The 25722-nt window shown below is 35.7% G+C and overlaps 2 protein-coding genes across 3 annotated transcripts; one reads left to right on the top strand and one right to left on the bottom strand.

Moving 5' to 3' along the window:
- The first annotated feature begins 711 nt into the window (after window positions 1-711).
- On the top strand, window positions 712-6768 carry LOC105961752 (NEDD8-activating enzyme E1 regulatory subunit AXR1). The gene is made up of 15 exons (XM_012986008.2): window positions 712-926; window positions 1099-1271; window positions 1384-1547; window positions 2479-2589; window positions 2872-2951; window positions 3055-3205; window positions 3300-3393; window positions 3943-4031; window positions 4122-4195; window positions 4291-4453; window positions 5139-5224; window positions 5566-5649; window positions 5748-5928; window positions 6310-6409; window positions 6499-6768. The coding sequence occupies exons 1-14, from the start codon at window positions 889-891 to the stop codon at window positions 6391-6393; spliced, it is 1572 nt and encodes a 523-aa protein (XP_012841462.2). The 5' UTR covers window positions 712-888; the 3' UTR covers window positions 6394-6409; window positions 6499-6768.
- Window positions 6769-7082: 314 nt separating this feature from the next.
- LOC105961751 (Polynucleotidyl transferase, ribonuclease H fold protein with HRDC domain-containing protein) lies at window positions 7083-12875 on the bottom strand. Of its 2 annotated transcripts, none has more exons than XM_012986005.2 (12): window positions 12412-12875; window positions 12052-12302; window positions 11431-11529; window positions 10954-11037; window positions 10638-10724; window positions 10209-10329; window positions 9712-9896; window positions 9584-9628; window positions 8898-9406; window positions 8333-8822; window positions 7641-8161; window positions 7083-7426 (listed from the first exon to the last, which is right to left on the bottom strand). In XM_012986005.2, the coding sequence occupies exons 1-12, from the start codon at window positions 12650-12652 to the stop codon at window positions 7351-7353; spliced, it is 2709 nt and encodes a 902-aa protein (XP_012841459.2). In that variant the 5' UTR covers window positions 12653-12875; the 3' UTR covers window positions 7083-7350. The 2 variants fall into 2 exon arrangements, with proteins under 2 accessions (XP_012841459.2, XP_012841461.2); XM_012986007.2 differs by having other exon boundaries at window positions 7083-7454; window positions 12412-12860.
- Between the last annotated feature and the right edge of the window lie 12847 nt (window positions 12876-25722).

Raw genomic sequence — 25722 nt, forward strand, 5'->3', positions numbered from 1 at the left:
AAAACGGGATGGGGGGAGGGCGGCTACCCACCGGGTCGGGTAATATTGCCATCCCTATTCACGCCATTAACTCATTTTCATTTTCAAACTACCTAATCGCGACATTAGTATTGATTGATACACATTAACAATTTTGTAAAAGTTACCAAAATTCTGCTGTACTTGTATTAGAGTTATAAATGTTGTGTTATACTAATTAATAATTAGTCAAAAAATTAATTATAAAAAATATTGCAACAAGAATAAGATAGGATTGAGAAAACATAATTTTCATGCATTAGCCCAACGAATTCGATAAAAATAAAGTGCAAATTACGGCCACCCTTGAGTTATGGTCAAATTACGAAATTCCTTTCATGTTTTGGATAATTACAGCCACTCCTTACGAAAATATCCCTCCAAAAGTAAATTTAGGGATGTTAAATCGGTAAAACTGAATCAAAATTTCGATACGCCAACATTTTATACCGTTTACTGAACTGAACATACGATTTGGCTTGATAAAAAACTGAATTACGGATGTAAAAATATTTAAAAGGAGAGGGAGACGATAATTACCCTAACAAGATGATTGTTTCGTAATTTGGTTATACTTATGGGTGGCCATTTGCCCAAAATAAATTTGTACAATATAAATTTACAAATAACAATTACAACACGCTACAAAAAAATCGATAAACCCAAGTTTATTACTTGTAAACAAATTCAATTAGGTTGCATTTCTTTTGATTCCCATAAAAAATCTTAAAAAATCAAAAAGCCGAATCATAAATAATTCGAAACCAAACATCCCCTTAACACTTTCTTCTTCTTTCCCCCCTCTTGAAAAAGAGCCACAGCAAAATTCTCTCTCCTCTCACTTCCGCGTATCAACCAAGCAAATCGTCAATGGCGGAATCCAAAACTAAATACGATCGTCAGCTCAGGTAATACGCAATCTATTTTCACTATTCACATTTTCCTCCCCTCAATTTCCACGTTTTTAAGTTTTCACTCCCTGCTAATCTCACTCACAATCGCTGTTCGCAATTCAATTTTGCGTGCGTGCGTGCGTGTGTGTGTGTGTGTGCGTGTGTGCGTGTGTGTGTGTGTGTGCAGAATATGGGGAGAGCAAGGGCAAGCAGCTCTCGAGAAAGCGAGCATATGTTTGCTGAACTGCGGTCCGACCGGTTCGGAAACCTTGAAAAATCTGGTTCTCGGTGGGGTCGGAAGTATTACTGTTGTTGATGGCTCTAAAGTTGAATTTGGGGACCTTGGAAATAATTTCATGGGTATAAATTCTCCTTCTTCCTCAGTCTTTTCATTGAGTGTGATTCTCCCTTTTTTTTAATTAATGATGGAGATTATGTTTTTTTCTGCTACTTCAAACTGATGCTAATCCAGTGGATGAATCGAGTGTTGGGCAATCGAAGGCGAAAACCGTTTGTGCCTTTCTACAGGAGTTGAACGATGCGGTCAAGGCGAAATTCATCGAAGAGTATCCGGAAAAGTTAATCCAATCCAGCCCTTCGTTCTTTTCGCAATTTACTTTGGTTGTGGCCACACAGGTGCGACTTAGAGTACTCTTCCTTCACAATATATTTGTTACATCGTTAGAATTATAAATGTGGTCGACAGATAGGTAGATGTGAAGTTCATGTTTTATTATTTGATAAAACAATGGTCTCTTGTATTAGTGTAGCTTGGCCGTCATTTCGAGTGGATTTAATGTAAATTATTGATTTCCGTACCTCAAATTTAGTATGGGATTAACATATGCTATATGTTTTTCACTTGCCATTCGTTAAAGCAGTAAGACTAAATGTTGTTCAAGTTGTCGTCTACTTGAACAAGGTAGTTGCTGTCTGAAAAGTTGTTGTGTCCGCGGAGGTAGTTCTTGTTATCAGCATATGCAAACTGTTTCAATTTTCTCCACCTGAAATAAAACCTTGGACTTGGCTTCTAAGAAGTGAGAACAAAGTCAGCTTTCGTGTTTGGTCTAATTTAAGTTAATCTTGAGAAAGTTAACTATAAAAAAACATACATGACAAGTGCAGGGTTATCATCAGGGTTATAACTACCTCTCCTCGACACTAGCCAAATTATTATATCCTTCATCCTAGGATTACCAACACACTACCTCCAAGTTTTGCCGCTTATTCAACTCTCCCCTCGATTAAGATTTGAACAAGAAGTAGCTGTATCATCAAAGAAGTTATTTAGACTTCCTAGTTGTTACATCCTCATCCAAATATTTATTATTTTCTGACCTTTTCATGGACAACCATCTATTATTATTTTCGTATTACCCTTCAATTTGATGGACTTTAAAACATAGTTGTTACTGTTGCAAAGCATCACCGTGGCTGTCAATTTCTTTTATTTATTTTTAACTGTAGATGTCTTATCTAAATACTCATTGTTTGGTTCCTTGAATCTGCTATATTATGAATAGTATTCTAAATTATCTGACAAATCGTGTCTTGGTGTCTTATTCAGCTTGTTGAATCTTCAATGGTCAAACTGGATAAAATCTGTCGTGATGCTAATGTCATTTTGATATTTGCACGTTCTTATGGCCTTACTGGTTGTGTTCGGATCAGCGTGAAGGTATTTCTGAATGCATTAATTTTACTCCCTTAAGTTAAAAAGAAAAAGAAAATCCTCCTTATTTCCTGGACCATTCGGAAACATTTTTTTTTTAAATGAAAATAGTTCGTGAAGAGATCTTTTTTCTTTCCTTTTTTGGATTTGTAAAGTATCATTTAATGTCATTTGACATGAATGAATAACTTGTTCAATTAATTTCTGGACCTTTCTTCAGTGAAAATATATTATTTGAGAAAAAATGACTTGTTGAAGGCATGGATAGTAATCTCACTTCTCGTGCAGGAACATGCAGTGATTGAATCAAAGCCTGATCACTTTCTCGATGATCTTCGGCTAAATGACCCTTGGCCAGAGCTCAAGAGGTTTTGTCCTCTCTTATGTTGTTTAACTTATGTATACTTCTCTTATGCCCCACAACTTACATTTCTATTTAAAAGATGACAAATGAGTATTTATCAAAGACAGATTTGCAGAGACAATCGATCTGGATACAGCTGATCCTGTTGTTCATAAACACACTCCCTATGTTATTATTCTCATCAAGATGGCAGAGGAGTGGGCCAAAACTCATGATGGAAATCTTCCATCAACAAGGGAAGAGAAAAAAATATTTAAGGTGCATAAATAAGTTTCCACCTCAGCAATTTATTTCTTGTTTCGTGTCTGTCTTTTGAGGTGGTCCTGTTGGTTTCTGAATGTGGACATTATAGGATTTAATCAAAGCCAAGACGATTGCATCTGATGAAGACAATTACAAAGAAGCCATCGAAGCCTCATTCAAAGTCTTTTCGCCTAAAGGAATTAGTAAGTTGATCTTTCGTCATCCTGAGTTTTACGTTTTGAGATAAATAGTAGTGTATAACGTTGGCTTCTAGGAGCTCCTAAAAGAGATTAAGCTACAGGCTAAACTTTCATATGATTTTATTTTCTACTAAACCTGGGGCTTTTTGTTTCTCAGCTACCATTTTTAAGAAAATTATTGCCTCGCTCACTTGGCCATCCAAACCTAACAATAAATTATAATATGTTCTGTATATTCTTGGTATCATGCACACATTTGAATATTTACAACATTTAACTGAGACCAAGCTACATGGTGGAGTTGAGGCAATCTACGAAAAAGAAATTGTGCATTTTTCAATAGATTATTTCTAGTTCCTCTCTTTTCTGACATGAAGTTATGGACTAAAAGTTTCGTTCTGCTCTTTATATTCAAGAGGTTTTATAGTATCATAAAGAATATTATCCAGAAATAGAAGTTGTCAGTGTAGTAGCTGATGATATCTAACTGAAACATGTTTTGATTTCTTCTTTTAAAACAAACTTCCTGAGATCTCTATTTTTTCATCTCAGGTCCGGCCCTCCAGCAGATAATTAATGATAGCTGTTCTGATGTTAATTCCAGTTCATCAGATTTTTGGGTGTTGGTGGCAGCTCTAAAGGTAACTCACAACATCTTCACATATTAACTGTACCATAGAGGACTTGGTTTTTGATTTTGCATCATTCTCGGTTCTTGCTTCACATTTCAGGAATTTATAGCTAATGAAGGTGGTGGAGAGGCACCCCTGGAGGGAGCAATCCCGGATATGACATCTTCTACCGAGTTAGTGATTAGTGTTTTTCTGAGCAAAATCTTACCTTTTATGTGTACCGGTGAGCCCTATGCTGATTTGGGGTTGCTTCTTGAGTCTGGTTTAGGTTATATGTCAACCTACAACAAATCTACCAGGCTAAGGCTGAGGCTGATTTTCTTGTTATGGAGAAGCATGTGAGGAAAATACTAAAGAAGATCGGTAGAGATCCAGATAGCATCTCAAAGGCAGCAATAAAAAGTTTCTGCAAAAATGCACGAAAAGTTAAGGTTTGTGCTTAAATTTTTCAGTCAGCTATTATTTTATTTTCAGTGTCACTGGTTACCTCTATCATGCTCTAGTTTTTGTTCCCCCAAACATTCCCAGCAAATGAATTTGTATTTTTTCAAACTCTCTTCTTATCTTTATCTTCCATTCGTTACATATGTTAAAGATACATCCACTTATTTGTGTTCAGATCATTACAAGAATAAATGATATATATTTACATCTTCCGATCTTTGCTAGGATATTTAACTTTCAACATTAATAACTACATAATGAAGAACAAATTTTGACGAGATATATGGCCGACAAACAAACGACACTCTACAGTAAAAACAAATGTCAAACCAGAAATGGTTCCTCCAAATGCATTTCCATAGAAGTTCATGTTACCCTTAGCTCCAACAACTTGTGCAAACAAATGTTTGCTCCCGTACAATCCCCAATCTCACTCTAAAATATATTCATAGAATATTCCCCCTAACTGAAAATGTTACGAGTTTCAAGTAGGAAATGTTACAATTGTTTTGTAGCTTCGATTCCTTTTAAAAATTAGAATATTACGTTTAACGTATTTGCAAAGTTAAAAAAGAAAATGGATTCAAACTTGTCATGGGGATGTAAAGACTCTATGCTTCTGCTATTTCCTCCATCACAGACATCGGTTTCCTGATAATTTTCATTTATTAGATATGCAGATATCGCCTGATTGAGGATGAGTATAGTTCACCTGTTCATCTTGAGTTACAAAAGTATCTTACAGATGAAGACTACTGGTACGTTTCCCATAATGGATGATTTTGTGTTGTGATGATATAGTTTGAATATTCACTATGAACGTAGAGATTCCAAAAGTTGACAAAGCGAAACATAAGACCATAAAACAGTATGCAAATTTTCTTGGAATCAAATTATGAAATTGCTTTTGAATGTAATTTCCTGTTGTATTGGATGTTATTTCGGGAGTATTTTAATTTATACTCCACAACGCCCTTTCAGTTAACCTAGGTTTAGGCAGTTTTGTTTGCTTAGTTGGTTGTCTTGCCTTTTCCTATCTTTTGTGGTTTTGTTTCTTGCATCCACTAACTCTTGTCACTTTTCTGAATCTACACTGTAGTGTTGCTGTTGGATTTTACATTCTTCTACGAGCTGTTGATCGTTTTGCAGCAAACTGCAATCGTTTTCCAGGGCAATTAGACGGGTAAAAGATTTTATCCCATTTTTGGTCATTTTTAGGTTTTCCATTAAAAAAAGTTCACGTGCTGACGTGATTTTCCAACTGTTTTTGATATTTTACAGTGAGATGGATGAGGAAATTTCCAGATTGAAAACAACAGCTATTACTCTACTTAATGACTTGGGTTGCAATGGATCGACCTTGACAGAAGACCTTATTAACGAGATGTGCCGTTATGGTGCTGCAGAGCTTCACGCTGTGGCTGCCTTCATTGGAGGAATCGCATCACAGGAAGTGATCAAGGTTTGTCTTTTTCAAACTCATCTTCATTCAGTGGGTGTGCGTTTCGTCATTTACACGAATTGTTCAGCTAGTAATCAATTTATTTTGGAAAATGCGATGTAGTTAGGCCTTGTTTGGTTGGGATAAGCCATGATTGATTAAATAATTCGATCTTATTTAATGTCTTGTTACTGCACTAACTTTTCGGGTCGGCTTACAATTACGGAAAATAGTTACAACTTTTGAAAATGTTGTAGATGCGCGTAACTACAAATTCCACCATTTCAATAACATCATTGTGTTTCTTATATTCGCATAACATGAAACTTGTCTACCATGGTTTGAAATGTACGTCACTAGATTCGTCTCTTCTGCAATTTGAGCATTTCTTCTACTCCGCAGCTCATAACAAGACAATTCATTCCGATGAGTGGGACTTTTATCTTCAACGGCATTGATCACAAGTCACAGTTATTACTACTTTAAGCTCAAACACCAACGGGTAAGAACTTTCTATCACTGAGGATTTTTAGTCCACCATTTAACCATTTAAGGCACTGACAAATTTATTTATTTATTTATTTTTTGCAGGTAAGTCGAGCTTTTCCATGAAAACATGTTTTTGGTATCGTCTCGCATGTTATCTGGCAAGAACATAGCCATTATTAACCTCCGTAAAGAAGAGATCTTACCTTTTGAGTGTTTTTGTTTATCTACCATGGCAAAGATAACGGATAATTTTATAAATGTAAGGCTCGAGGGATGCCATCCGTTAGTTTCTTCTTCATTTGATTTTGGATGGCTTCCACTTTTACGAGTTCTTGTTTGATAAGCTCCGTTGTTTACAGCCATTTGCCACAAGAATTCTCAGTTAGTTTACTCAGTAATATCATGCTCATTGTACCTAGTAATATTTCATGCTGTATATACAGAAATTGCTTTTTTCGGGAAAACTAATTTAAACAAATTAAAAAATATATTCAAATATTGAAAATTGGAAATAAGTATTAGAGGAAATATTTTTATTTATGGAGTTCAATAATCGAAAATTAATGAGCTTGATTGAAAATAATCAATATGCTCGTTCCGAAAGTCACTTCATAATACCCATTACATTACAGCACCGTACCAAATATTTTGATACACCAAAATTCGCAAGTACACCAATAAAAACATTTCGAAAGGAAATTAAATTTGATAAGAAATGAAATATTGAAAATCTGAATCTAACAAAGTTGTTAAATATTACAGCTCAAATATCCGCAAAAGGTTCCGTCCGCTCAAGGTAAAATTGATCTACGACAGTCGACAATGGCTCCGAAGGTAACCAACGCTGAAATGCTATACGTATACATTTCTTTCAAAAAATACAACAAAAAATGGAAAATATGTAAAAAAGAAAAGGAAACGGGAAAGGGAAAAGGAACAAAACTTTGTGCTATACTATCCGGCAGCATCAATATCAGAAGCTTTCTTTGTGGGTTTGTAGATGCTGAATTCGCCAAAATCTCTTTTACCACTGGCAAAAAATTGTCCAATATCAATCCCTTTGAACACAGCAACATGAATCAGTAGTGAAACAAATGTTGCCACAAATTTCTCAGATAAAGTTCTCATATTAATACGAAAGCTAGTCAAGAAAAATAAAGAAATTAACTTACTACTATAGCAAAATGAGCAGTTATCCGGGAGCAAAAACGAGCACCATATTTATATCAGAATCTAGAGAATACCTGTGCATAACATCCCATCCACCAGGCAAGAAACGAGGATGAAGGGCTTCAACAAAAACTTGTCTCCATCTCTGACAGAAATCACTAATCCCATTTTCCCCATATTCCTTCATAAGATACGCGACTACCTGCTTTCCGTGGGGTCCATGTCCTAATAACGACAATTTTTCATGCTTCAGTGAAACATCTCCACCATTCTCTATCTTTAGATCTGACTTCGTCGCATCATCAATATCAGCTGTGCATGATACAATATCGTCTCCAATATTTGCAGATAAAGGTTGAGTGCTTACTCCTGCTTCGTCTACACTCAAAATATCAACATAATCTTGTTTCTGATCAGCCTCTGTCGTATTATTTTGCTTCACATCGCTCGAATTGATACTTCTTGTCAGATGTTTAAATGCATAGCCTCTCTTTTTCTCAAATTTTCTTCTCTCGTGAGGACTCATGCCGACTAGCAAAGCTCTTTCAAGATCTGCATCTGATATTTCTCTCCCTCCGTAGTATGCCCTAACAATCTGCTCGTGGTAAGGACTTGTAAGCAAATGGTAAAGAAGTGAAGGATATGAGATTTCAAATCTCTATACACAATATCAAGATTGGCATATGACTTGTCTATTCCAACTATTAATTAAAAAAAAAAACACTTAATTAAGTTTAAATTTTCAACAAACTATTAGGTTCAGTACCTGCATTAATTCATCACGACGCTGGGGCGGCATTTGTGGTCCATGGCGTAGAAGAGCCATAGTAGCAGCACGCAGCTGTAAAGGAGAAACACCAATCTCCTCAGACGACACAGTAGGCGAACCGGATGCATTTATATTTTGTTTCTCCACTACTTTACCAACAAATAACGGGATTCCAAATTCAGCAGCTATTTGTCTTTTGTACTTTTCGGCAGCAGCATGAGCAGTTTCATGACAATCCACGCAGACGAGGACAATATCATGGGACCGATGACTTTTCAGATGCTCAGGAAAGTGCATCCTATAGCATGAGGGTATTATTCTGTACCTTAAATAATGTTTTCCTTCACCACAACCAACGCAAATATTTTTCTTACTCTGAATGTAAAATTCGTTATCTTCATCCTCTGGACGCCCTTTGGGTTCGAAGAGAAGCACGATGGAAAGAGGATCGTCTTCTACAAGTTTTGCAAGATTCCGATTGACATACCTGAACAACATGTTTGTAAAAAGATTACAAAATTAATAAATAATTGGGCATTTAATTAAGAGAGGGTCGTCTAACCATTCAAGCTTTCTTCGATCACAGTAACATAATAACCGCCCATCATTTGCGTAGATCTTGCAGTTGTGATAAACTGGAGATTTGCATGAAAACTTCTGAACAAACAGGTCTCGAGAAAACTTCTTTGCAACTTGTTTTGAAGCTCTAAAGCCATTCCGACTGGAGGTGGATTTATTGGATACTCCAAGGTTAGTTTTGGACAACAACGTATAATTATATGCAGAAAGAGGACAACTGCCAGCTGGACCTAAGTGCTGCTGGATGAATAGTTGGAAGAAACTGTCAAGATTAGTGGTGTTTGCTTTGAGCAAGCAAAGAAGGTCTTCCAAATGACTAGAAACAACCGGAGATGGAGATTGGATGGGAACACGAGATGTAGATTCAGCATTTAGATCAGCTTCAGATATAATGCTGCAGATATCGGTTTCGGTTATCGGAACTTTAGCTGCTAGCGCAATGACTGCACTCTCTGATAAAACAAACCTCAAACTTTCATCATGAAGACGAGCCTGGAAGAATTTGACATCCACCAAATTAGATTTTTTTCCTTTTCGAAGTACAGAAAGATAATCAGAACAGAACAACTTTACGTGAATGATATTTGTAAAACCCGATTGATTAAGACACCAGTTAAATTATAAATGACATAAAACATGAAAGTAGATGAAAAACATGGTTATACTAACCATTACATCCCTCCATAAGCACAGGCGTCTCACAAGTTCCTGAAACTGCAAGGGATAATTCATCATCATAACTGCCTTTTCTATGCCATCAACTGACAATTAAAAAAAAAATTGCAGTCACATGATACCTTTGTGTCACAAAGACTCGATGAAATATTTTCCTGATCATTTAAGCATCGAGAAATTACTGACAATGCAGCTAATTCTCCTGGAAAAGCTTCAACATCTTTTCCAAAAAGCTGCAAACAAGTTGCATTTGAACGTCGACAAGCCTCGTGAAGCAAATTGAATTTCTCACCAGGAGACGAATTTTCTGATGCATTTTTTTTATTTAGAATGTTGACAGTGCGAAGAATTGAAAAAACAGATATGTTAATCATGTGGTAATGTGATGGAGAAGAAGAGAAAGGTATGTTGTGGTTAACAATACGATCATGTCAAAAAATAACTTGCAACAAATTGCTCCACGGTGTAACCGATTCTCAGTAGGGACAACAGATCAAATATTATCAAGATAAGAAACAGGATATCTATATGGTAATGCAGAAACATAAACAGTTGCGTGACAGAAAGGAGAGTATTTGGCGTGAACTATTTTAAATACACATAACATTACACGACATACCATCTTTCTGCTGCTTGAGCTCCAAAGAGAGACAGTATGCAATATACAACAAATAGTGTGCATCGGCTTGAGCATATTGAATCATTTCCTCCGACAAGGGACGTTGTCTCCAGTCTTCTCTCTACAATTAAGAATCGTTAGAGTCAGGTTTGTCAACTGAAGTCCTTTGTGCTCTGTATCTGTATTCACTTCTTGATTAATGTGTCCTTTTCTTCACAGAAACTGTATGCCTTCCTTTTTTTACGAAGTATCTGATAAACACAGTGCACAAAGTTTCTATGAAGACAAGGACACATTGATCATGAAGTGAATAAGGATACAGAGAACAAAGGACTTCAGTTAATATTCTTCAAGAATTGCTTCATTACTTGTTTCAAATAAACTGTACATGCGAGTTGAAGATACATGAGATTGAACTTAAACTCAGACCTGTAACAGTTTATTTGCGGAAACACTGCAGTAAGTTTCGAGCAAATATGCCAAGGATCTCTGTGGTTTTGATAAAATATCACACACCTGCAACATAGAAAATATCAGTCATGATTGGTATAGGTAGAAACGCTGCTCAACAACTGAACGACTATGACCAGTGGGACAAATATCTAAAAAGGAAAATCTTCCTGCTATCTTTTTATCTCCCTAATAATCCAACTTCTCAAATGAATGGAAATCCCGACCTAAGTAAAATACCTCCTAAACCCGTAAACATAAAATGATATTAAAAAAATTATATCTTATAGTTCACCTTCCCTGTGTCAAATAAGTTGACAACATAGATGTGGAAGTCCCTTTGTAGCCAAAGAACATCATTGTCAGCTCCATGAAACACCTGTCACATAATAAAAAGTTTTTTTTTAATTAAAATAAATAAAATATGAAAAAACATAACAAGGTTCAGTTTTAATACAGTCAATTATGTAGAGTTTATTAGATTCTAAGGACACCATGAACACACACATACGATATAACATCATCTTGCTATCAAATAAGGAAACAAATCCATTCGACAGAAAAAGGGAAACTTATCATTCCCAGAACGCTTTTTGCAAAGTGAAAATATAAAACAAACGACATTTCAGTTTATGTCAAAAGTATATGAACAATACTTCATCTACTAGCCGAACACCATTCTGATGCACAAAATATTGCTTGCATATTAACCAAGATCAATAAATCAAGCAAATTAACTGTACAGTCAGAACAAAAATAATCGTATGATCACCTTGCATATTCCTGGATTAGCAAATACTGGCCTAAGAAGTCCCATTGCATCATGCAGGATGATTGTGTCGACCAAATAATCTGCGCTTAAAGTGGATATCTGTTTACAGTATACAAGATAGAATGAGTACATTCAGTTAACCACGCACACAGAATATACTAATTAGAGTTTCTTATCAGATGCAAAAGTGAAATGTAACTCTAATAAATTCAATGGAGGCAACCCCCCTTACATATCAGCCACTTCCCATCTCATTAACAAATGAAAACAGAGCACAAAAAGCCCGTATGAACATTTGATATATCAACAATTACATACTCAGATGAATTATACATCGACATCCATAAATTATTCACATCACTTATCCCAAGCTACCATACACACGGAACATCCAAACCATAAATGCTTGCATTTTGTGCATGTATAAATAAGTACTAGTAGAAAACGAAAAAAAAAAAAGATAACTGCAAAACATGAACATTTTCTAAATGCATGTTCTTGAACAATCAGTCGTGCGAGTAATCCAGTTCATGAAGCACATACATAAAGGAACAACTGTGCATGACAAGTGACACAAACATAAACAGCACACAAGGTGTTTGCGGAAATGCTAATGTGAACCTGAACAAGAGCTGTAAACCCTAAGAAAGATCTGTAGCTGTGCTGCTCGGTATCGACTGCAAACACTTTCTCATTACTCAACACCTCCACGAGCTCTCTCAACTGTGCTTCCGTCTCGACCCACATATAAGAACTCCCCATTTCCAAACTCCCCTTTTCACACCCATCAAGACACTCCAAAAAGCCTACATTTGGATTCTTCATTAACTTGGAAATTTCTCCCTTGTACGGATGCAAATTCGAGTATTCCTCTAACCAAAAAAAAAAAAAAAAAAAAAAATCGAATTAACTCAGACATAAATAACAAAAAAAACAATTAAATTCAGTAATTAGAATTAGAGAGAGAAAGTTCCAATGTACCATCGGTGAGTGAGTCTGCTGAGTGAAGTTTGAGGTGTTTGAATGGCGAATATGAGTTGTCTGCCAAAACTCGCTTGAATGCGTGCTGGGGTTTGAGCTCTGCATGCAAATAGCACGAGTTTCTCCGCTTTGAATTCGTGAAGTATTCCTTGAGGAAGCGAATGGAGATTACGAGCGCGAATAGAAAGGTGGCGGCGATTGCGAATGCCGTTACGCCGAGATTTTCTCTCTCCGCCGCCATTGCTGCAGCTCCCGAGGTCCGTACACAACCAACAACTAATTCGTTTTTTCACCTCAAAATTGACAAATTCGCCCTAAAATCGGTGCGCGTACGAACTAATTTAAATTTTCAGCGCAAGTCTGAAGCTGCTGCTTTTCATACCAGACAGAAAGACCGCCATTGAAGCAGCTATTTTGTTGCAGAAAAGAAATCCTGGATTGTCTGGAGCAGGCCCAATATAAACGGGTCGGGTTTCAATTTTGACCCGAGAGAAATAGTAAGCCTTAGGCCCAATGGGCTTACTGTTCTTATAAATCATTTCTCAGATTTTCTTTGGGCCACAATTAATATTACTAACAATCGTGCCTACATAATTCGGAAAAATTGGAAATCGAAATTTCGGAATTTGGATGAGAAATTTAGTTCCGTAAAATATTCAAATCGGAATCGACGGGATACAAAATTTTGTTCCAATTTTCACTCGAATACATTCTGACTTCGAATCAATTTTCACTCGAATACATTTGATTCTGACTTCGAATCAATTTAATTTCCAAAATTATTTTTGAAATTTCCGACTTTTTTATGAATCGAAAATTGCACTTATAATGTAAATAATATTATATATTTTATGTAATACTATGTGACTAAAAAATTGAAAATTCTGAATTCCACCGATTTCGATAGTGAAAATTTTCAATTTTGAAACAAGTTTATTCATTCCATTTTTCAAAATTACGATTTTCAATCACCAAAACTCTAAGTTTGATTAACCAAAATCACTCAGTTTATTGTCAACTCTCTCACTCAAAACTCCAATCTAAACTCTCTTGTGTTTCTCTCACTCAGAAGTGGATCTCACTCGCTCACCAAACAAACAGAGATCTGAAGAAACTTAGAAGAGATTTAAAATAAGTTTGTTCCACCCTCTCTTTTCACAAAATGGTATGATATATAAATGGGAAAGAAGGATTGTCTCAAAAGTATAGAACATAAATAGTACAACAATCGTCACAGTCAAACGGGCATGTCGTTGGGAAATGCCAAGAAGCATTCAATTTGGAGGTACGACCAGAAGAGTGAAAGATGAGAATAGATCACAAAGTAGAGTTTCGGAAAGAGGCGGAGTCTAAATACCTTAACTGGGTGGGGAGGATCAAAGTAAAGAGAACCAACGATCAAAATTCAGGATGTAGAGTTCTCATGATTTGACCGATCACTTGGAATTTTTTATATCACTGGACTTTGAGTGTTGGGCCGCCTCAGAGGAGAAATGGTTTAATATAAGCTGGATTTCACTAATCCATTTGGGCTAAAAAGATCCAATTCAAAACTCCATATGGGACCAAGTGAAATATCGAGAATTTAAGACATGAATTATCATCGCAATTTTCAAATAAGTGTGATGATCAAAGCAGACATAACCAACAGTCACGATTTAGCATCTAGAGGATTCTTATTGGTTTGATCGATCATTTGGCCTTTTCGTGCTGCTGGGCTTGAAGTGTTGGATCGCCTCAGAGAAGAAAGAGTTCAATGGACTGAATTTTACTAATCCCTTTGCGCCCAAAAAATCTACAAAATACATTATGATTTCATTTAAATAAATTATATGTTCTATATATATATAGTGCTATTTATCCCTTCAAGAATAGGCAAGCTCGGCCATGGAAAACTTGTTAATAGAGACACGATAGATCGCTGATGTAGAATCACCGAGTATAAATCAGTTAGTGTAGCAACTACAAAATCCATAAACCCTAGAGAATGGAAATGTAAGTTGTTTATTAATCTTTTTAACCTTGCCCGTGTTGGTCGGTTTGCTTGCTTTGTGCATCACATGATTCTTAGGTGCATTGGTCCACAAAAATTGGTGACACTTTTATCACATGATTCTTGATTATTTAATCCAGGTCAGCCTTCATTAAATTAGTATGACATACTTTACTATAAGCTTAACCAAGATCCATTCAATTTGTTCTTCCTACTATTTGGATCTAGAGAATTAGTCAAAACACGGTAAATCGATCGTGCAGTTATAGATTTTTTTGTTTTTTGCCTCTTTTTCTCTTTACGAAAACTACAAATGTACGTTTGCGGTTTTTACGCGACACAATTTACCCTAATTATCAAGAAAGATTACTCTTTTCCGAAATATATTCTTTTATATATTCTACAATTAATTTTGAGATAATTTAATATTTGTAATGCTATGCTAGATTTTTTTCCTTTTTTTTTGGTAATAAAGGAATCCGCAATCAACTATATATATGTGCACTGGGTAAATCTACACTAGACTAATTATGTGTATTATGGTCGATCTAACCACTATTAACAAAGAAATTCGAACTTGATCAACGATGCTCTTTTATGTCATGTTATAAGGGATAGAGTAATATCTATATAGCTTCTTTTTTTTTTTTTTAAGAGAAATATCTATTAGCTTAACTATAATACTTCACTAGTATTTGCATGGTTACAACACGTGTTTCTCTTGCAGAAACATCTCCCCTAGTATAAAAAATGATCACGTGCATATATATATATATATATTTCTTAAGATTCAAATAATTGTCTTTTTATATAGATATCATTATAAATTTTTTGATATATGAATCCTTTTAATTATTTATTAAACAAAATAAGAGAATATATATATTGATATTTGATAATAGGAGTGAATCAACCAGGTATTGAAAGTACTACACAGATTAATCTGACACAATCCAAACCGACCAATTTAGTTAAATCAATTTAATTTGTCTGAAAAAAAATATATTTTGTTTTAGGTAATAATAAGACAAGGCATAGGAAAGAGTGTACGTTTGTCATCACAAATTACTGTAGGGGATCACTATTTCAAATCCCAACTTTTGCTTACTTGAATACCAAAAAAATAAAAAATAAATAATTAATTGTAAATTACTTTAATAACCTTAATGAAATTAAAACTAAAAAAATATTACAAATACTATTTTTCTTTCTTAAATACCAAATAATCAAAAACTCAAAAAACCATTTCCCTCCTTCTCCACCTCCTTCTTCTCCCTCCCCAAAAACCCTTCTAAAAAATCTTCCTCACAACAAACCCTTCTAAAAAATCTCACAACAAACCCTTCTAAAAAATATCAAAACTAAAGAAATTAAAACCTCACAAAACGTATAAAATTGAGTTATAAGACAATAATATGGTAGTATATATGAAAGGAGAACACATTAAGGTAAGTATCGATGTCTTTTTTGAGCTTCGAAGTCGATTTTGAAGTTTTTTTTTTTTGAAACCCGTCGGCAATTTTCGACACATACAGGTCGATTTTTTGGTCAATTTTCGACACCAACGTGTCGAAAAAGAAAAAAAAAAAAAAAAAAAAACCAAATTTCGACACCTACCTGTCGAAAATTGTCCAAATTTCGACAGGTATGTGTCGAAAAAATACTGTTGGTAAAAAAAAAAAAAAAAAAAAAAAAATTTTTTTTTTTTTTTTTTTTTTTTTTTTACCAATAGTGTTTTTCGACACCTACCTGTCGAAAATTGTCCAAATTTCGACAGGTAGGTGTCGAAATTTGGTTTTTTTTTTTTTTTTTTTTTTTTTTTTTTTTTTTTTTTTTTTTTCGACACGTTGGTGTCGAAAATTGACCAAAAATCGACCTGTATGTGTCGAAAATTGCCGACGGGTTTCAAAAAAAAAAAACTTCAAAATCGACTTCGAAGCTCAAAAAAGACATCGATACTTACCTTAATGGCTTCTCTTTCCACATATACTACCATATTATTGTCTTATAACTCCATTTTATAAGTTTTGTGAGGTTTTGATTTTTTGAATTTGGAGATGTTTTGGAGGATTTAAGAAGATGAAAAAGATAGGGTTTAATTGGGTTGTCGCGGCAGTTACGAGCACGTACGGTGGCGTTCGGCGGCGGCGGCGGCGGCGGCGGCGGCGGCGTCGGCGGCGGCGGCGGCGGTCAGGGTTGGAGAGGAGAAGAAATGGTGGAGGTTTTTTTTTTTTAACAACAAAGGGTTTTTTTTTCTTTTTTTTTTATTTGGTTTTTGAATAGGTAATTTCTAATAAAATTTGATATAATTGATATTTTGTATGAAAGGGTGTTTTTGTAATTTTCTTTTTATTTTGGTTTTAAAGTAAGAAAAAACTTATAAATATGTACTCAATTGTGGTTTTCAACTAGGTAGTATTCAACTAAGCAAAAATTAGTATTCAAAATAGTTGCCCCCATTACTGTAATTAGGTGTTTTTATTTTGTTTGTTTATCCGATGTTTTACACCTTCTCGAAATTTCTGAATTTTTTTCTTCCGGAACTAATTTGGGCTTAATTTCACCTTTCACCCCTGAAATATAGGGGTCTGACATTTTGCACCCTAAAAAAAATATTAATGGCACTTTGCACCCTGAAAACACAATAAATCATGCATAATGCACCCGAATGAATTTTTAAAGCAAATGAAGGTAATTCAATATTTTTAGCAATCTATATTTCAATTTGGTGGTCATATTTATTAATTATAGTTGCTATATTTTTAGTTGTGATCGCCGATCGGTGATATATCACATGAGAATTTGAAGTCGCTTGCCCCTATCACATGATTAATTGCAATGTACGACCTTATTAGAAGTGTAAATGAACGGAGTTGGAATTTATTGCAACGAATTCAAGTTTGAGTATACTTTTTTGATATTCAAGATCAAGAAGCTTAGTTTTTAGAATTTGCTTGAGTAAAATGTAATGAGCTTGAGCTCGACTCGGGAATTGAGATTAAATAGTTAAAAATTAGGCACGTATTCTTTGTTTTGTCATGAGTGTTGGCCGAAAACCTACACGCAAGTGCACGTATCGTACAAGTAATATAGTGGACTAAAAGTCCGGATATCGAACCCACAGGGAATATTTAATTATCTAATCCTAGACGCTAAATTCTACCAATTATTATCAAGCCCACCCTACACAGTCGACTTTAGAGAGAATTAACTAAAATAAATTAAAAAAAAACAAATTAAAACGACAAAGCAAGAAAGCAAATTAAACACGAAGATTTATCAGAGTAAACGAGCCTAGGATTTTATTCTTCCCCCTATGTGATTATTATTCCCCCAATTCCTTCAATTATGCAAGCAATTAACCCGGATTATTAACCTGAGATGCTAAAATAATCATAACCCGCTTCCGCGTGTATTACGATTCTAATACTCTAGATTCAATTACTATATTCCTATGCAATTAATTCTAGAACACAGCATTAAACACAAATCTCAATAATGGCTACCTAAGAGATTAACTATATTCCTATGTTAATACCACAAAGGCTCTTCTACCACAGTTCTAATTATTAACCCGATCTTCCGATTCATGCGATTAACAATAACATAAAAGCACATAAGTTGATCAAGTTCATGCACTTAATAAAACAAGTAGAAGAAATAATCCGGAATTAAAACTTGCATAAAATCATAGAAAAGGGTTCATAAATCCCACATAGGGTTCCAAATTAATAAAATCCTAGAAACAAGTAATTTAGCTACTCATGATTAAAGCAAAAACGCAAATAAAATAAATCATAGACGATAAATCTTTGCTTGGAGTCTTCGAATTCTTCGTCTTCGTTATTGCTTTGTTGCTCTTGAAATTGCATAAAAAGATCCCTAATTGTGTGCTTGGCTTGGTCTTATATAGGGTGAAGAACTTGGGGAAGAAGGCAGTTTCCTTGTGCAATTAAAATCCCTTTACTGCGCAACTTCGGGATCTCGGACGGCCGTCCCATAATTTGAACTAAAACTCGGACGGCCGTCCGAGCTTTAAATCTCCAGATTTTGGTTTTTTCACTTTTGGCCCATATTTCTCCAAATTTGCAGTTTTGACCCCATATTTTTCCAATTCTTCAATTTGTACCTAAAATACAATAAATCAACTTTTTAATCACCAATTATCACTAAAACACACCAAAAGCTCAAATAAAAAGATACGATAAAGTGTAAAAATATACACTTAACACACCCCCAAACTTGAACTTTTGCTTGTCCTCAAGCAAAATCTACCAATAAGCAAATAACTCAACTATAACATCTCATCACATAGATCAATGATCAACTTCACGTTTTCAGAACTTGTAATTATAATGACAATTCTTAGGCATTCGCAAGCTCAAAATTCAACAACACTTAGTCACTCACCATTACCAAAAACCACGATTCATACAATTACTTCAAGCATCCAATATTTGCAAATTAAAGATAGAAAGAATTTATACTTACATGCATATGCTTGACTCCAAATACTCACCAAATTATTCTACTCTACTAATATTGAATATTAAGCTATTGGGATCATTGGGGCTTTGTGGCTTTCAATTGTTAGGCTCTTTGGTTCGAGGTAGGAAATATGGGTATATGTGGCTATTCTTCTTGAATTTAGGTGATTACGCCAAAATTTGAAAGATAGGCGTTTGAAACAATGAATTCACCTCTACGGACTTTAGTAAACTCGATTCTCAAAAGTTCAAAAGTCTCCACTTTTGCTTTTGAGGCAATGGATTGAGTTTTCAAAAATAATTCAACAACTAGTCCTTATTTCTCCTTTCTAGTCTCTTCTTCTTCTCTTTTTTTTTTTTTTTTTTTTTTTTTTTAATATATATATATATATATATATATATATATATATATATATAAGCATATATATATTCATCTCTTTTTTTTTTTTTTCTTTTTCGGTTTTTTTTTTTTTTTTTTTTTTTTTTTTTCGAAGAAGAAGAAGGACCTTATAAATATTTTCGACCGAACTCCAAGGGATAATTTTTTCAAGAATCTCCACCTATTCTACCTTACACATTGGCTAAAAGAAAGAACACCTTTTCTCCGAGGCTCAAAACAAGGTTCTAAGGAATTTCGATAAAAAGGTCGGCTTGAAAGGCTCAAACGGTTCAAATAAGGCCCAAATCATATCCCAAATCACTCATTACTCAATACGTCGTATCATAAATTTCCTAAGGTGAGTTCTAAAACCGAACATAGCATGATCTAGCACAAATTAATTCCAAATTTAAAATACAAAACGTTCAACCAAAGCAATGCACAAAGTGTGATTCCTAGCAATAATTCGCTTCTAAGTCCCGTTGAATCGAAAGCTCAACAAACATCAAATCCTTATCACACAAAACAAGCAATCTCATCATCAAACATTGATCATCTCTCATCATCATAAATCATTGATGCATTCGACTCAAGCAATTTTTTTTTTTTTTTTTTTTATATTCCGGAAAAACGAGAAAAACAATAAAAACGAATAAAACCTAATGCATGCAAACTAAAACAAATAAGCACAAAAATAACATGTTTATCACCCCCAAACTTAAAATTTTCGTTGCCCTCAACGAATTTAGCACAAAGTTTAAGGATAGAAAACACCTGATTTAGTCGATGTGATCGGGGTAAATTGTGGAAGGGTTAAGAAGTGAATTGAGGCGCAACAATTCCCCCAAACTTGACTTGGGCAATTCGTCGAACACCTTGTCGGCGTTCTTGGTGGAATGCATTTTTGGAGACAATTGCCCGTTCTTGAATCCTCCCTGCACAAATCAACAACAAACCACCGAGATTATACGTTATGTGTGTGTGTTTGGTGAATTTGAGGCGAAAATTTTCAAAGAAAAGAAGAATTTTCGAAGGGAGAGGGTAAGGGTTCGAATTAGGAGAGAGAGAGGAGTTAGAATTGTGAAAATTGGGGTTTGGAAAAACCCCTATTTAATATTCCTGTTTTTCTTCCTCGGACGGCCGTGGGAGATATAGGCTTAATATCCGCACGGCCGCACCATTTGTCGAAATTGGGCAGAAGCTGCTCCAAGTCTCGGACGGCCGTGCGGGATTTAAGCCTTAAATCCGCACGGCCGTGCCAAAAGCCGGTTTTGGGCAGTAGCTTCACCGAAATCTCACACGGCCGTGTGAGATTCCTCCCTTTTTCTCGCACGGCCGTGTGAATAATTGCATTTAGGTCCCTGCAAAATAAAAACTTCATAGTAGTGCCCCTGAAACTTTTTTTTTTTTTTTTTTTTTTTTTTTTTTTTTTTTTTTTTACAGACGGCCGACTCGACCCTCGATCACGTTTTCAACCCTGAAAAGTAAAATTCAAGTAATAAATTAGAATGCATGCTTATGATATAAAAAACGAAACGAAAAATTAAATAAAAATACGAAAAACAATAAAGCTCGGGTTGCCTCCCGAGAAGCGCTAAGTTTAAAGTCTTCAGCCGGACGTTGCTTCTTTAATTTCAAGCAAAAGTGACCGAAGTCACTTGGCAATCTTCACTCGCTTCCCAATACGGTTTGAGCCGGCTCCGTTTTACGTTGAACGTACGATTTGAATCGCGCTCCTTTATTTTTACCACCTCGTGAGGAAGAATTTCTTGGACAATAAACGGCCGCGACCACTTTGATTTGCGCTTCCTTGGAAATAACCAAAGACGGGATTTGCACAATAACACCAATTGTCCTTTGTGCAATTCCTTTTTGATTTTCTCCTTACGACCACTATAGCTTGACTCATCCTTCTCTCGTGACTTGCTCGAGCCTTTGGGTGGCAACATCTTCCTTGCATTCTCATCGTCGTTAAGACCTCGACTCGCATGACTTTCTCTCGGAGGATTTAAAAGTGAGTCCATGAAATAAACTTGCTCCTTCCGATTCCCGTTTCCGCCATCATCTCCTGCACTCAAAGATGCTTTCCCATTGTCCAAGATCGAAACATCAAACTTTTCATTATTTGTAAAATCCATAAGCTTAATAGCAAAACAATCATTATTATCACATGGATTTTTATTAGCACTAAAAACATTGAATTTGATTGTTTGATCATGCACAGTCATTGTAAGATCACCACTAGCACAATCAATGAGAGTTTTCGACGTGGCTAAAAACGGTCTCCCTACGATAAGAGGTATCTCCCTATCCTCATCTATATCTAGTATAACGAAATCGACAGGGAAGATAAATTTATTGACTTTCACTAGCACATTCTCTAAAATACCTTTTGGGTAAACTAAAGATCTATCGGCTAATTGAAGAGTTATAGCCGTCGGTTCAATTTCTCCTAACCCAAGATTTTTAAAAGTAGAGTACGGCATAAGATTAATGCTAGCACCTAAATCAATGAGCGATCTAAAATTTTTACCTCCTATAGTACAAGGAATAGTAAACTTACCTGGATCGCCGAGTTTTTGTGGGAGAGGCCGAGTAAGAATTGCACTAATTTGCTCCGTGAGTTGGATCATCTCGTTCCCTTGCAATTTCTTACTTTTCTTCACGAGGTCCTTGAGGAACTTCACCCACTTTGGCATCTTTTGAAGTGCTTCAATGAAAGGAATATTTATGCGAATTTCCTTCAACTTGTCCAAAAATCTTTGATATTCGGCATCGAGCTTCTTTATAAACTTTTGAGGATAAGGAATTGGAGGGACTTGTGAAGGCACTGTTGATGGTGGCTCTTCATGAGTTGATTCTTTTTCCTCATTCACTTTCGGCTTCTCGATTACCGTGTTTCTCTTCTCTTTTCGTGGGGCTTCCTCCAATTGCTTACCGTTCTTCAAGGTGACCGCTTGGCACGTCTCGACCTCGATCTTTTTCGTTAGCAATCTTTGTGGATATGGGATTGGCTCGACCCATTCGGCTACAATGACTTGCGGCTTTATTTGAATTTCTTCCCTTTTTTCGATCTTGACATCAATAGCTTGGCACGTCTCGAACTTTTGATTTCGAGGATCTTCCGTATTCGATGGCAATGCTCTCGGCGGACGTTTCTCTTGATTCACAACGAATTGAGCGAATTGATTCTCCAAATTCCGCAGCGAGGCTTGGGTAGCGGTCATGAATTGGGCCAAAATCTCCTCCGTGCTTGATTTTTGGGCCGGTGGATTGTTGCCTTGATAGTTCTGTTGAGGAGGGGCTTGATTTTGGAATTGACCTTGAGGTCTTTGATACCCTTGGCCTTGTTGATTTCCTCCATATTGCCCTTGTGATCTCCATCCTTGATTTTGGAATTGGCGAGGCGCATTGTTGACGTAGTTGAGAGACTCCACATCTTGTTGGCATTGGAGCGTGTAGTGATTTCCACCGCAAATTTCACAACATGGAGACTCAACGGCTTGGACTTGTTGTGGTGGATTTGCTTTGATGTGTTGTAGTAGGAGTTGATTTTGTTGAGCAATTTGGGTCACTTGCGCTTGAAGAGCCGTAATTGCATCTAACTCCAACACTCCGGGAACTTTCTTGGCCCCACTAACCGTCCTCTCGCTTGACTTGGCAAACCGATTTTGAGCAATTTGATCTAACATGATAAATGCGTCCGGTATCGATTGACTCATAAAATTCCCCCCGGTTGATGCATCTAAGACCGTTCGTGCATTCTCGTTAATCCCTTGGTAGAAGATGTGGATTTGCCGCCATTGTTCGACACCATGTGTTGGACACTGTCGCAAAAGAGTTTTAAATCTCTCCCATGCCTCGTATAATTGCTCGCCTTGCTCTTGGACAAAATTATGGATTTCTCGTCGGATTCTCTCGTCCTTCTCGGGTGAGCTATAAACTTTCATGAAAAGGTTGAGGAGTTGAGGCCACGACGAGATAGAGTGGGGGGCTTGGGACATCAACCACTGGCGAGCTCTTCCTTGTAGGGAGTGCTTGAAGAGAATTAATTGAAGCGCCTCGGGAAACGCCGTTTTGACGATGGGAGTTACAGGTATCGAGAAAATTGACAATGTGAAGATGGGGATCTTCACCTGCCAATCCACTAAATAACCCGTTATTTTGGAGCATCGTCAAGAGGCCTTGCTTGATCTCAAAATTGTGCGCCTCAATGGGTGGATATTGGATGCTCGGGCGGAATCCGTCTAGAGTTGGGATTATGTAATCTTGAAGTGCTCGTGGACGAACTGCTGGCTGTGCTGGAAGTTGAGGGGGAGGGTCTTGCACTTGGTTTCCGTTGGCCTCGAGTAAATTGCCTGCGGCCCTGCGTTCTTCGTTCTCCATTATATTATTTTCCGCGTTGAAGTCTCCTAGCCGCTCGAAAAGTACGTTCGATTTCGGGATCAAACGGCTCTCTAGCAAGATTGAGTCTTCTACGCATACACAGTACCTAAAAAGAAAAATAAAATAAAATAAAATAAAAATTAAATGGGTGAATCGTGAAAATTGTTCAAATCTAGAGCTAGAATAAAATAAATAATTAAAATAGTCCCCGGCAACGGCGCCAAAAACTTGTTGGCCGAAAACCTACACGCAAGTGCACGTATCGTACAAGTAATATAGTGGACTAAAAGTCCGGATATCGAACCCACAGGGAATATTTAATTATCTAATCCTAGACGCTAAATTCTACCAATTATTATCAAGCCCACCCTACACAGTCGACTTTAGAGAGAATTAACTAAAATAAATAAATAAAAAACAAATTAAAACGACAAAGCAAGAAAGCAAATTAAACACGAAGATTTATCAGAGTAAACGAGCCTAGGATTTTATTCTTCCCCCTATGTGATTATTATTCCCCCAATTCCTTCAATTATGCAAGCAATTGACCCGGATTATTAACCTGAGATGCTAAAATAATCATAACCCGCTTCCGCGTGTATTACGATTCTAATACTCTAGATTCAATTACTATATTCCTATGCAATTAATTCTAGAACACAGCATTAAACACAAATCTCAATAATGGCTACCTAAGAGATTAACTATATTCCTATGTTAATACCACAAAGGCTCTTCTACCACAGTTCTAATTATTAACCCGATCTTCCGATTCATGCGATTAACAATAACATAAAAGCACATAAGTTGATCAAGTTCATGCACTTAATAAAACAAGTAGAAGAAATAATCCGGAATTAAAACTTGCATAAAATCATAGAAAATGGTTCATAAATCCCACATAGGGTTCCAAATAAAATCCTAGAAACAAGTAATTTAGCTACTCATGATTAAAGCAAAAACGCAAATAAAATAAATCATAGACGATAAATCTTTGCTTGGAGTCTTCGAATTCTTCGTCTTCGTTATTGCTTTGTTGCTCTTGAAATTGCATAAAAAGATCCCTAATTGTGTGCTTGGCTTGGTCTTATATAGGGTGAAGAACTTGGGGAAGAAGGCAGTTTCCTTGTGCAATTAAAATCCCTTTACTGCGCAACTTCGGGATCTCGGACGGCCGTCCCATAATTTGAACTAAAACTCGGACGGCCGTCCGAGCTTTAAATCTCCAGATTTTGGTTTTTTCACTTTTGGCCCATATTTCTCCAAATTTGCAGTTTTGACCCCATATTTTTCCAATTCTTCAATTTGTACCTAAATACAATAAATCAACTTTTTAAGCACCAATTATCATTAAAACACACCAAAAGCTCAAATAAAAAGATACGATAAAGTGTAAAAATATACACTTAACAGTGAGAGGATGTCCCATGGGATATTTTACATTTGGTTAATTATATTATATACATTTCAACCGTAGTTCTACACATAATCATACAGACACTATACATAATCATACAAACACATGCATGTGTATCAGTGTATGTGTGTTTAGTGGTGGTTATTTAATCAGATAATTGTTGAAATTCATCCGATTTAAATAATTAGGTGTAATATCTAACTTCACAATATCCCAGAACCATTTTTTTTATCTTGAAAATTTAACGTAAATAGTTCAATACTTTCAATAAGAAGTCTCTTAAGAACCTAAACAATTAATGCACATTGCATTTAGTTTTTGGAACGACAACTACCACAATTAATACTAAATTCCTAAGAGAAAACAAAGAAAAAAGGGAAAATAGTAATATAAATTAATTACATTCACATATTTCGAATTTTCTTTTCCTTTCATTCTTTTCCTTTCATTGGTAGGTAATTGCATTTATAATGTATGGTTGAAGAGGTCAAAAGTTCCATAGGATGAATTAAAAATTTAAGAATATTAATAGAAATAATTTTAAAGGAGGACTCTAAATTCTTTTAGGGATATTTAAAAAAATTGAACCAATAAATATATAACGGCTTTTAGTAAACGTGTGTCATTATGTAATTTTGATTTTTAATCT

This window comes from Erythranthe guttata, chromosome 13 (genome assembly GCF_056151865.1).
Source record: "Erythranthe guttata isolate IM_541 chromosome 13, IM_541, whole genome shotgun sequence".
Lineage (NCBI taxonomy): Eukaryota > Viridiplantae > Streptophyta > Magnoliopsida > Lamiales > Phrymaceae > Erythranthe > Erythranthe guttata.

What these genes read in the sequence shown, in the direction of transcription:
- LOC105961752 (XM_012986008.2), top strand. Translation starts at nt 889, where the DNA reads ATGGCGGAATCCAAAACTAAATACGATCGTCAGCTCAG. An exon ending in CCTTGGAAATAATTTCATGG is followed by an intron (nt 1,272 to 1,383) that starts GTATAAATTCTC and finishes ATGCTAATCCAG; the next exon opens with TGGATGAATCGAGTGTTGGG. An exon ending in GATATGACATCTTCTACCGA is followed by an intron (nt 4,196 to 4,290) that starts GTTAGTGATTAG and finishes AGTCTGGTTTAG; the next exon opens with GTTATATGTCAACCTACAAC.
- LOC105961751 (XM_012986005.2), bottom strand. Translation starts at nt 12,652, where the DNA reads ATGGCGGCGGAGAGAGAAAATCTCGGCGTAACGGCATTCGCAATCGCC. An exon ending in GGTTTACAGCTCTTGTTCAG is followed by an intron (nt 11,530 to 12,051) that starts GTTCACATTAGC and finishes TACTGTAAACAG; the next exon opens with ATATCCACTTTAAGCGCAGA. An exon ending in CTAATCCAGGAATATGCAAG is followed by an intron (nt 11,038 to 11,430) that starts GTGATCATACGA and finishes ATTATGTGACAG; the next exon opens with GTGTTTCATGGAGCTGACAA.